The 12,497-nt window shown below is 38.5% G+C and overlaps 1 protein-coding gene across 4 annotated transcripts; it reads right to left on the bottom strand.

Moving 5' to 3' along the window:
- Positions 1-3,886: 3,886 nt before the first annotated feature.
- Positions 3,887-11,642, bottom strand: AspRS-m (aspartyl-tRNA synthetase, mitochondrial). 4 transcript variants are annotated; one of them, XM_075296225.1, is made up of 12 exons: positions 11,521-11,642; positions 11,026-11,197; positions 10,830-10,965; positions 7,830-8,068; positions 7,523-7,769; positions 7,273-7,451; positions 6,783-6,872; positions 6,105-6,721; positions 5,560-6,043; positions 5,309-5,488; positions 5,027-5,155; positions 3,887-4,967 (listed from the first exon to the last, which is right to left on the bottom strand). In XM_075296225.1, exons 3-12 carry the CDS (start codon positions 10,957-10,959, stop codon positions 4,191-4,193), a joined length of 3,072 nt encoding a protein of 1,023 aa, XP_075152340.1. In that variant the 5' UTR covers positions 10,960-10,965; positions 11,026-11,197; positions 11,521-11,642; the 3' UTR covers positions 3,887-4,190. The 4 variants fall into 4 exon arrangements, with proteins under 4 accessions (XP_075152340.1, XP_075152339.1, XP_075152337.1 ...); XM_075296224.1 differs by having other exon boundaries at positions 11,421-11,601; XM_075296222.1 differs by lacking the exon at positions 11,521-11,642 and having other exon boundaries at positions 11,026-11,277.
- Between the last annotated feature and the right edge of the window lie 855 nt (positions 11,643-12,497).

The raw sequence follows: 12,497 nt of genomic DNA, 5'->3' as shown, positions 1-12,497 counted from the left end.
TTACATAGGGAATTAGGGTATGTGAAATATTGCTGCGGCTCACGAATGTTCGGCTGACAAAGGATCCAGTTGCGCCAGTGTCGACCGTTGCGGCTACCAGCCGATCTCCGATCCCGATGGTCGCCACTAATTTATTAGGTTCTACCCGCAGCGATGTCTTTATTGGAGGGTATCTTGAGAGGCCTGTGGACTCGCCCCCCTCGTCCTGGGCGGGTCCGATTCCCGTTTCCCGAATGCTGTCTGCAGCAGTTGATTGTTCGGACTCCTCGCCGTCCGCATTCCCAGCAGAAAAGCAGGGGTTCATTTCGACACCCGGCGGCATAATGTCCGTTTTGACCGCAACGGCGGCAGGCTGTGCGTGGGTTGAGGACCTCGGCCGCTCTCTGGGGTCCCTCGTCTGGATCGAGTCTTCGATGATGTTCTTTTGTGTGAGTAGCGAGCGGTGGTAGACTCTCCAGGTCCTCAGCCAACTCCATTAGCTCCTGAAGATTTAGGAAATCACGCCTCCTGATGTACCATAGGTACTCCGGCAGTGCATTGCGGAAAATGCGCTCGACCTTCTGTTCCTCGGAGAGGTCGCAGTGACGCATAAGATCTTGCATTGCGAGGGCGAAGTTCTTGAAGGACTCCCTGGGCTTTTGACGGCGTTTCCTTATCTCATCTTCCAAATGCTCAAAATATCGGGATGGCAGGAAGAATTTCAGAAACTCCTCTCTGAAGGTGCTCCAGCTAGACCAGTGTTTGGTGGCTGTCCGGTACCACACCAATGCTCTTCCGACTAGCACTTCGGGCATCCTTTTTGGTAATTTGTCTACATCCATTGCATACATGACAGCTAGTTCTTCCAACCTCTCAATAAACTCTAGAGGGCTGCGTTCTCCATCGTAGCGGACACCCCACTTTCGTACCTGGTCTGCGATGGCTCGAATGTCTTGAAGTTGGGCTCTGTCATTGTCTCCACGCTGGAAGTTGGTTCCTACTGGTCCAGTTGACTGACCTGCCGGGGGTGACGAATTCGCCTCTGCCTGCTCCGTTGCATCCTTGCTAAGAGCCGGTGGATCTGTTATGGACGGTGGTAATACTGCGGGGGATTTGATAGTGTCATGCTTGGCTTGTATTACTAGTAGCCTCGTCTGGATCTTCTCTGTATGTGTTTTCCCCAAGAATGCAGCAAAACGCCGCCGCATCTCATCCATTGTTCCTTCGGCCTCAAGTTCGAATTCGGCAAGGTAGGCGATTAGATCCTCTTTCCGGAGTGAGTATGCCTATGATATACGCAGTGTGCTCGTCATTCTGCAGCCAAACCTCTTGCACAGATAACCTTATTTACACAATTTTCTTCCGACTGTCCCTGCTCGGGCGCCACTGTAACGACGAGTTTCCTCCGTCTGCTGGGGTTAGCTCGCGGGGGAAGGGTCCGTCACAGAAATTTATAGAGGAAAGTGACAGCGGAAGAAAACGGCAATGTTTTGTTTTGTTTTATGCTTTATTGGTTTATTCGTGTATGGTGAACTATACTACGAACCTGTGCTGCTTGCTGGTTGACACAGCTGGAGGCTCTAAGGCGTGGGGCTGGAAAGGACAGGCGAGGCCGTGACCGGATTCGGAACACTTATTCAGCGCGATATCGGTGGTGTTGGTGCCCTATGTGTGACCGGGGTCGGAACACAGTTTTGGTTAACGGTCGGCTAGAAAACAACTTATGGGCGAATGACCTTGATGACGTCCTTGACCTATGACGCTACGAATAGGGTGAAGACAGAGCTGTGACCGAGTTTGGCACACAGAGCACGGCAGTCGTGAGTAGTTGGCAGGCGAGGTGAGTACCGGAGAAGACAAAGATGAAAAACACGTGTTACTTATGGATGACCTTGAAAACTGGAAAACGTTACTATGACCGCGTTCGGAACACAGATGGGGATAACGTAGGTAAAACACGGGAAGTGATGTGACTGTGACCGCGTTCGGAACACAGATGGGGATAACGTGGGCGAAACACGGGCGGGGACGTGACTGTGACCGCGTTCGGAACACAGCGCACGTGAGACGGGAGAAGTGTACGGGTGAAGCAAATGACGATGGAAACGAAGATGAGAGTGCGTTTTATGTCCGAATGACCTTGACCGTGACCTTGAACTGTGACGACGTGACTGACGAACGGAATAGGACAGTGACCGTGTTCGGAACACTAGTCCAGGAACGAACGATCTTCGAGAAACCCGAAAGCGTGACTGTGACCGCGTTCGGAACACAAGTCGAGATAACGTGAGTGAAACACGGGCGGGGACGTGACTGACGAACGGAATAGGACAGTGACCGTGTTCGGAACACTAGTCCAAGCAAGAATGATCTTCAAGAAAACGGAAAGCGTGACTGTGACCGCGTTCGGAACACAAGTCTAGATAACGTGAGTAAAACACCGGCGGTGACGTGTCTGTGACCACGTTCGGAACACAAGCCGTGATAATTATAGTGAAGCAAGAGAAATTACGTGTCTGCGACCGCAGTCGGAACACAGAACGGAAGAAAAATCAAGGCAGGAACACGCGTTATTCTCGGATGACCTTGACCGCGACCTTGAACTATGATAACGCGACTCGCAATCAAATTTGACGGTTACCTTGAATAGTGACGACGTAACTGGTGAGGAGATATGACTGTGACCGCGTTCGGAACACAGAACGTGGATATACGGGGTAATGGAGGTTAACGGAAATGTCGACTAAACACGTGTTATTCGCGGTTGCCCTTGACCGTGACCTTGAACTATGATAACATGCCTGACGAAGGGTTATGACTGTGACCGAGTTCGGAACACAAGTCAGAGTGAAGATCACTTGCACGAAAGGGGTTGTGACCGCGTTCGGAGCACAAACCGTGATTCGAGTTCTAAATGACCTTGGACAGTCACGCGTAATTAGTCAATGACAAAGAAATAAGCGGAGTAAAAATAGAGTTGCTGTTCGCTTCGCGGAATAATAATATCAACCCCGGTCACCTTGAAAATTACCAACCGTTTTCACTAGGTTTAGTTCACTTCACTATGTTATTTTATCACTGATTTTTTTTTCACTCTACTCACCTGTGTTGCTTCGTCCACGTGTCGTCACAAAAGAGCCCGGTTTCAATTGTCTTCTTCCTTTTATAGCTTTGTCTCTTTGCGGTTCATACCTATTTTGCATGAGGGTGTTGTGTTGTTTCTAACCGGTAACGGTACCTTGTTTACCACTCATGTGCCCAGCAACAATTCTTATGCTTACCCAGCCGACATCTTTTATCTCGCATGAGAGAAATTAATGCTTAAAACTTATAGGATAACTCAAAAATATATTTCAAGGGCAAATAAAATAAAAACAATTCATAAAAGCAAACTTAGCAAAATGACTTCATGGGTATTGATTAAAACAAAAGAAAATGGTGAGGCGAAAACAAGTGTAACGACTTTCGCCGTTACAAATTTAAATTGAATTACTAAAGAAAATTAACCGTGAAAAATTGCTGTTTTAGCACGGTATTGCGAATTTACTATCGGCCTTTATAAAAAAAAAATTGGCATATTTTTCAACAAAATTTAAATAAAAATTGAGGTTATTTTATGTTCAACGAGTTGGGATTGCAATTAGAATGAAATAGTCGACTTCTTGTCGACAAGAGTCCAATTATCGAAATTTCGTGTTTTTTCCGACGAATTTTTATAAATTTAAAGCGGTACGCAAGTTAGCTTTGAGTAATTTTACGAAACGTCAATAATTTTACATATTCATATTCACCCTAAACTGGGGAGATCTGGGCAGCTGTTTCAAATTATCACTCTATGTAGCGTTGTAGTATCTCTAAAATACCTATATCCTTTTTGCATAGATAAAATCATTAAAATAATGAACAATTCAATTTTCAATCATTTTTATTTATCATAATACGGTTATAAGAACCAAGTAATACTAATAAATAGTATGCACTGAATAAATGCCAAATTTAAAACAAAAATGAAAATAAATGTAACTAACGTAATGTAAAACATGTACAATCTTCGTGTACATTTTCTTAAGTATGATGAATAAATGTAAATGTGGATTATATTTCGCTGCTGCAGATTTTGAATGTGAAGCATTAAAAACAGAAAGTAGAAAGATGAATATCATTTTCCTTTTTCCTCAATGCCAAAAATGTGTAAATTATTGCATGCTACTCTATTGCTTCTTTTTGGTAGCACGTTTGGTTGTTTTCACTGGTTCAGCTTCATCTTCTTCCATAGGTACCAATTCATCCTTAACGACAGCAGTTTGGACATTTGGCTTTGTGTCCCCAGCATTTTCTTCGGCTATTAAAGGTGATGGCACACGACGTTCTGCATCAGGATCGGTATCTTCATCATCATGCTCATTGTTCGCTGATTCATTTTCGATCACAGACAAATGGTAAAGAGCTTTCTCTTCCGCTGATATTGGCACGGGGGCATTTGAAAGAGGATCTTTGCCATTTAATGACTTGGGGAACGCTATAACATCGCGTATGGATGAAGCTTTGCATATCAAAGCAATCAAACGATCTAAACCTAAGGCTATGCCACCATGTGGAGGACATCCGGACTCTAAAGCACTCAATAAATGTGCCAAATGCTCATGGGGAATTTTCAATATCTGTTCCAAAACGAAATGCTGCATATCACGATCATGTATACGCATAGACCCTCCACCAACTTCTTGGCCATTCAACACCAAATCATATGCCTGGGATCGTATTTTAGTTAGATCTTCAGGCTTGGCATTAACAAAAGTTTCCATATCATCGGGATGTGGGGCTGTAAAGGGATGATGGACACTTTCTAGTTGACCAGTTTCTGGATTCTTTTCAAACATTGGAAAGTCTATGATCCACACAAATTTATTTTCAGCACTTTTGCGTGCTTTTCCATTTTCAACCAAGAATGCTTGATAATCGCAACGTATTCTGCCCATTAGTTTTTGCTAAACAAAAAACGGGACCATTTTAAAATATTATTCGTCACAGTTTCCTATTTACATACCGTTTCAGTTTTGTCACCAATGCCCAAAAATACCAAGTCATTTTCTTCTATGTCGAATTTAGCAATGAGTTCGGAAGCTACATCAGCATTCAACAATTTGGTCAAACGCTCCAAAACATCTTTATATTGCTGTAAATAGATAAAAAAACACAAACATTGCAAAACACATGATAGTATAACATTCAAAAGGATTTTAATTTTAACTTTGTTTAGAAATATATTCATCTAAATATTGGAAAAATAAATAATTAAAAAAAATTAAATTACTATTATTCAACTTACCAAAAACTTGCGAACAAACAAAGTTCCCGAGAATTCCTTTGACAAGCTCTCATAGTGTTTGCGTGCACCACCATTCCAGAAAGCATCATTTCCGCGAACGACAATAACATAAGCTCCCAAATTCGGGAACTTCTCAACAAAGGTTTCATTTTTTGCAATGAGATCGGTGACATTAGTTAGCTGCCGTAGGATTTAATAGATTAGTACCATGCAATTAAGATCCTTGCATTTCTTCTTTCATTTATACATACCATTAAACCAAACCGGGTATCTGGCTTATCTGTACCATATCTTTCAATAGCTTCGGAATAGGAAATACGACGGAATGGCGTATGAATACGGCTAACTTCCTTGGGCCAAGAATAGCGTAGGACTTCTTCTATTAATTGCAAAATATCATCACGTTTAGTAAATGATAATTCAATATCGAGTTGAGTAAACTCTGGTTGACGATCCGGCCTTGTGGCCTCATCGCGATAACAGCGAGCCACTTGGAAATATCTGTCTATAGCACCGGCCATTAACATTTGTTTGAATTGTTGCGGACTTTGTACTAGCGAGTAAAAGTGACCAGCTTTGCGTGTAGGCACTACAAATTCTTGGGCTCCACCCGGAGTACGACGGAAAAGTGTTGGTGTTTCAACCTCAACGAAACCCAAAAAGTTGATGAGATATTCACGCATACGCATAATAACTTTAGAGCGCATACGTAAATTGTATTGCATGTCTGTGAATCTGGAGATATACGAAAGAAAGTCAAATAATATTTCAAATACCTTTTAGTATAGCTTCTTACCTTAAATCTATATAACGATGTGTCAAACGTAAACGTTCTCCAGCCCTATTGAATCTACGTACTTCAAATGGTAGATTCTTTTTGGCTACATTCAATATTTCTACATTTTCAGCCTCAACCTCAATATGACCAGTCTTCATTTTTGGATTAATAGTCGAGGTAGGTCTGGGTATGACAGTACCCTCAACTTTCAAAATGGTTTCCAGATTTAGGGTTTTATCTTCCAATCCCTTTACTTTTTCCGTTAATAAGACCTGAGTTTGTCCATAGCCATCGCGTAATATAAAAAATCTATCCATACGTTGAAATTCTAACCAACCACATATTGTGACCTTTTCACCAATATTATCTGCAGTCAATTCACCACAAGTGTGGGTACGTTCTGCGAACTTATTTAAATCAGCTACTTTGGCAATGTTGTTTGTAGTTGCTGTTGTAGAAGGCTTGTCACCATCATTTCCATTATTTTCACCTTCAGCATTTTCGTCATCAATTACATCATTGATGGATAGTTTCTTAACTTTATCTTTATTTTTAATGGGACCATCATAGGGTTCATCCGGATTGAGGACCCTAGCTGTGGAGACAACAACCTCAACTTCCCCTGTGTCATGTTTCTATTATTTAAAAATCCGAATTAATGACTTAAATACAGTTGAATTATTTTGTCATACATACCAAATTTATATTTTGTTTAGGCCTAGCTAAAACTTTTCCTGTTACTTGCACAATGGTGCCATCTGGGGCACTAGATACAGTATCTTGCATCTAAAGTTTGGGAAAAAATATATATTTTAGGTATTTGCTTTATTCAGTCGTTTTAGGCTTAAATAAAAAGTCATTTTATATTTTTTGTTACTACGGAATTTTAATTGAATTACTTTCTCAGGGTAATTAAGATATGAGACTATAGCTCCGTTCGAGTACCCTATATATAATCGATGTTTATCACAAATGTTCATTGGAAGTCATTCGTTTACTCCAAAAAGCCAGCAGAATAAAGCAAGAGAGTGATCAAAATTTGTGGATGTGTTATTTTTGTCTCATATATTAAGTAATTCAATGAAAATTGCGTAAAATTAGAGAAATGTAAATATATAAATGTAAAATCATAATTTTATATATATATATATTTTTTTGTAATAAAAAAGCAATAAAAAGTACTCACAGCTGGATCTTCAATAATAATTTGTGTTTGACCATAACCATCTTTCAATTGTAAAAACTTTGAGGTTTTCCCATTTGGAATCCAACCTACTAATGTGACATCTTTGCCAATATCACGATGTCTTAAATGATTGCAAGTTATATCACGATTTTCAAAATATTTCAAAATATTCTCATTCTCTGAATAATGGAGAAAAAACCAAAACAATTAATAAATTTTCCAACCTTTTCAATCCATATTTGATACATACTGGCTATTTTATATTCTGTACTAGTTATAGCAGTACTATGCTGTTGACTCATGGTACTATAAGAACGCTTATCACCAGCCCTTTTATTATTAAAATCAATGTTGAGAATATCTTGTACTTCAACTTCAACATCGCCCGTTGGCATAGTATGGTTACAGGAATTCTTGGGACGTCGTTGCACTGTACCTGCTATGCAAACGATTGTATTTTCAGGCATATTTACCAAACGGCGAGCAACTCTGGGATTCTAAAAATATTTTTTAAGTATTATTCGATTTCCATCTATGTATAATATATAATTCCTTACCCTGTCCTCTAAAATCACCAATTGACAAGCCCCATTACCACGATCTCTTAATTCCATAAAACGATGTACACGCTTCTTGATCAGACGTCCAGTCAGTTCAACATACATACCCACATGCGTAGGACGTAAGTCACCACATGACATACGTACTGGTGGTGGAGGAGGAGGATTCATATTGAAACCACTAGCCATTGCACTCATAAGTTGCATGAGATCATTGTTGGACATGTTTGGCGGCACTGCAGGTATATAGGTGTAATTAAGTTTAGTTCATTAAAATTAAAAAGTCGTTCATTTTGTAATGGTTAATGATATATAGATTTTTTTTTTTGATTTTTCTATTATCGTGCTACTTCATTCTATATTAAACTCTATAATAAGGACATAATACGACGCTTTAAAACTTGTTGACTTTTTGACGAAACTGGTGTAGAACCCATGACCCTATTTAAGAAAAACGTTAATTTTGGCAAGATATATTTCGTTTTCTCAGCTTTCTTAAAAAATGAAATTTCTAGGTCTTTTCCAAAAGAACATCCCATAAAGAGAAATATGTTAGTCCTCAAACTAATTAGAGAAATAAATGGAGAATGGGGGTTTCATTGAATATGGCAGTAGAGGAACGAATTTGCATTCATAGCTCTTATGTATTGTCCGGTATTTGCTATTGCATTTTCAGTCCATACTTTTTCATTTGTATATATTTGCCCAATTTTGTAATTTAAGGTCAAAAGGCCGATGCAAGATAAATTGCAATAGAACTACTCAAAAAATATAATGTAAACATTTTATGAATAATATAATGGCTTAAAATTATAAGGTAAATAATAAAAATATTGACCAAAAAATTACAATAGATTTTTTTTTTAATTTTTTTATATATTAACAGGTTGGCTGATAACTCCCCGGTCTAACAAAGAAAAACACACTTTTTTGTCAAAATTTCGTTTTTATTATTCAACATAGTTCCCTTCAAGAGCGATACAACGATTACAACGACCTTCCAAATTTTTGATACCATTTTGGTAGTACTCCTTCGGTTTTGCCTCAAAATAGGCCTCAGTTTCGGCGATCACCTCTTCATTGCAGCCAAATTTTTTTTCCTGCGAGCATCCATTTGAGGTCTGAGAATAAGAAAAAGTCGCTGGGGGCCAGATCTGGAGAATACGGTCGGTGGGGAAGCAATTCGAAGCCCAATTCATAAAAATTTTGCCATCGTTCTCAATGACTTGTGGCACGGTGCGTTGTCTTGGTCGAACAACACTTTTTTCTTCTTCATATGGGTCCGTTTTGCCGCGATTTCAACCTTCAAACGCTCCAATAACGCCATATAATAGTCACTGTTGATGGTGTTTCCCTTCTCAAGATAATCGATAAAAGTTATTCCATGCGCATCCCAAAAACAGAGGCCATTACTTTGCCAAATGTGAGCTCGCGCAGCACCCATTTTGCACAGAGCTTCCGCATGTCCAAATATTGATGAATGATATGACCAATACGTTCCTTTGATATCTTTAAGGCCTCTTCTATCTCGATCAACTTCATTTTAAGGTCATTCAAAATCATTTTGTGGATTTTTTTGATGTTTTCGTCGGTAACCACCTCTTTCGGGCGTCCACTGCGTTCACCGTCCTCCGTGCTCATTTTATTATTTTATCAAAACACGAAATTCCTTTTTTCCATTTTTTTTTCACAATAACAGAAGTTGCTTCACAAAAGACGCTCTATCTCACAAACCAATTGACTTACAGACGTCAAATTTTGACACGAATCATTTGAAGGTTGGTACTATATAGAAATAATATGCATTTAATACTAGCGACGCCATCTATGTGTCAGACCGGGGACTTATCAGCCAACCTGTAATTTTTTTTTTAATAATTGAAATTAAATAATTTTTAAAGTAGGCAAAAATATATCATTATATAGCAATCAGTATCAGCCTTAAAACAGGTAAAAGAAAGAAAACATAATTTAAGGACTGACAATAATTCACATAGAAATCATGGTGTATCAGCAAAATGTTTTTTCCGATATGTATAGCAGGAAACATCGAAAGTTCTTAGAGTTGGGCGAATAGCGTTAAATAGTCGCGCTACTCTAACAACGAAAGACCCATTAATGAAGGTCTGAACCCATAGTATTACTAATTGGTTAGCTCGAACTGAGCGACAAAACGCAAAAAAGTTTAGGATAAAAGTCAGAAAACGACTACGGAATATTTTGTAAAATAGTATCAGAAGACGAAAATTTATAAAGTAAGAAAAATTAAAGTTGAGAAAACGTTGAACATCCGGACTTACATGATCAAATAATCTGCGAGAATATACATACGTACCTAACTATTGAGTAGTTAGGTACTACTCAAATGTGTATCTATTGAGTAGTTAGGTACTACCCAAATGTGTATATATTGCCCAAGTTCGCATATCCACAACCTGGTGAATGTGAATCCACAATTTTGGTGTCCTATACTTCCTATTCACCGTAATTTTTATAAAGAAAATAAAGAACTAAAAAAAGAGATTCTTAACCCCACTAATTTTCATTTCCATTTTTGTAAAATTTCAAAAAATACCGTAAAAATCGCGTTCATGGATTTATAACAAAATAGTGGAAATTCAGGGTTATCAAGAAATAAATGAAATTGAAATTAAATATGGAGCCATTGATAACATACTATTAATGTACTAAAATTTATGCTACATGAGGCTCAACAGATATTCACAAAAATTTTTTTCACACAAAATAACCTTTGGGGTCGTTTCAGGAGAACAAGAAACTATTTTGAAAATTGGAAGTTCACTCCATAATATGAAATTTTGTTTTAGACAATCGAATCCCTCCGAACTATATAATGGTACTCTGTAATTTGTTATTTTAGACCTAAAGTTTCCTTATGTAGTGTGATCGTTGCATGGTATATGATAGCTTAGTAACTCTTTGATAATTTTATAGCAATGGTATTATTAGATGTACCAATAAGATGTTTGTACTTACTGTTATTATTAAAGGGATTCATTCCATTACCTCCAAAACCTCCACCATAACCACCCCCATAGCCGCCGCTGCCACCACCACCACCTCCACCGAAGAAACTACCACCGTTACCACGCTGACGACCACCCATTATGATCTATAAAATGGAAATTCGTATGTAATAAATTTTCATGGAAAGTCAATTTCAGAAACTTACGTGACTATTGGTTGCCGGCGATGACGAAAAACAGACTTTTTCGCGCAGAAAATGTTTTCGTAACTCTTCTTTATACTTTGTTGATTGTCGAAATGTGGTTGTAGCAACAAAAGGCGCTCTCTGCACGAATTGTTTATAGCTTGCTAAATACTTGAATTGGCTCAAGGTTCCTCTAGAAAGTAATATCATTTTATTCAATTAATATGAAATTTCTGTGAACATATTATAACGCCGGCTAACGAAGGAAAACACATGAACTCCAAAAACACTACCTCTAATGAAAATTTACTCTCATATACACACACACTAGATAAATATACATATATACATGCATGCATACATAAACCGGGCAATGAGAGTCCACAAAATTATTGAATTTGTCGAAATTGGCTTACCCAAAAAAATTTTACAAGTTGTTTGCACTTCAATTCAATTATCAGAGTTTAAGTAAATACTGTTTTGTCTTTATTTATCGGTATATAACGTTATAATCACCTTTGAAATATAAATAAAACAATTCTACAATAGAAAACTATCTTTTTGCGGTACAGAGAGTCTTGTTTTCGCGATTGTTGTTGTCGGTGCAGTTCGTTTTTAAGATGTCCTAATTCAAAAGCGTTCCATCGTCTGTCCTCCCCGCATCAACGAATACGTTTTACCAAGCATCTAATACGCTTTATGTGCTTTATGCGCTTTACAGACTATCAGTTATTCCGGACGACAGTGCTCGTGTCGAACATATCCCATATATTGTGCACCTTATAAGTTAAGTTCGAAGGCATAATCGATACTGCTGCATGTTTATGGGATCGATAACACATTTACTGATTATTTAGTCATCGCCGACAAGTCGTATCGATCCGACACACTGTAAGATTCTTTACAAACACCGACATTCCGTCCGGAATACTTGATAGTCTGTAAAGCGCATTACAGACTATCAGTTATTCCGGACGGAATGTCGGTGTTTGTAAAGAATCTTATGCGCTTTACAGACTATCAGTTATTCCGGACGGAATGTCGGTGTTTGTAAAGTATCTTAAGCGGACCTTAGACGGTCGGATAAACACTCCGACAGAGGTTCGTCTATTTGTTGTGTGTTCGTTCAAGTTTTGCCCCTTACACTGCACGAACAAATGTGATGACAACATGAAAAAATAAGAAGAAGCATAAACAAACAATGAAGTTGTACGAAGATTTATGGGTGAAACCATTTTTTACTGAAAAACTGGAAGAAAATAATAAAAAAAAATCCTGGTATATGTGTCAAAACAATGATTCCTGAAGCAATCCACATTTAATATATTACAAATTACTTGATGAATTTCAAAATACTTGTCGCCTGGTTTCCCATTGATTGGAAGTGGAATTTTTCCACGTTTTTGCCACAATACTGGTTTTGATTTATATATTTCTTTAATTTTCAACCAGAATTGGCGATCCATCATTAATTTCATTGCAGAAATGCCTGT

Source organism: Haematobia irritans, chromosome 2, assembly GCF_050003625.1.
Source record: "Haematobia irritans isolate KBUSLIRL chromosome 2, ASM5000362v1, whole genome shotgun sequence".
NCBI classification, from domain to species: domain Eukaryota; kingdom Metazoa; phylum Arthropoda; class Insecta; order Diptera; family Muscidae; genus Haematobia; species Haematobia irritans.
This window is presented reverse-complemented; position numbering and strand designations above follow the sequence as displayed.

What these genes read in the sequence shown, in the direction of transcription:
- AspRS-m (XM_075296222.1), bottom strand. Translation starts at nt 11,214, where the DNA reads ATGATATTACTTTCTAGAGGAACCTTGAGCCAATTCAAGTATTTAGCA. An exon ending in CATCGTTATATAGATTTAAG is followed by an intron (nt 6,044 to 6,104) that starts GTAAGAAGCTAT and finishes GTATATCTCCAG; the next exon opens with ATTCACAGACATGCAATACA. An exon ending in ATACCCGGTTTGGTTTAATG is followed by an intron (nt 5,489 to 5,559) that starts GTATGTATAAAT and finishes ATCCTACGGCAG; the next exon opens with CTAACTAATGTCACCGATCT.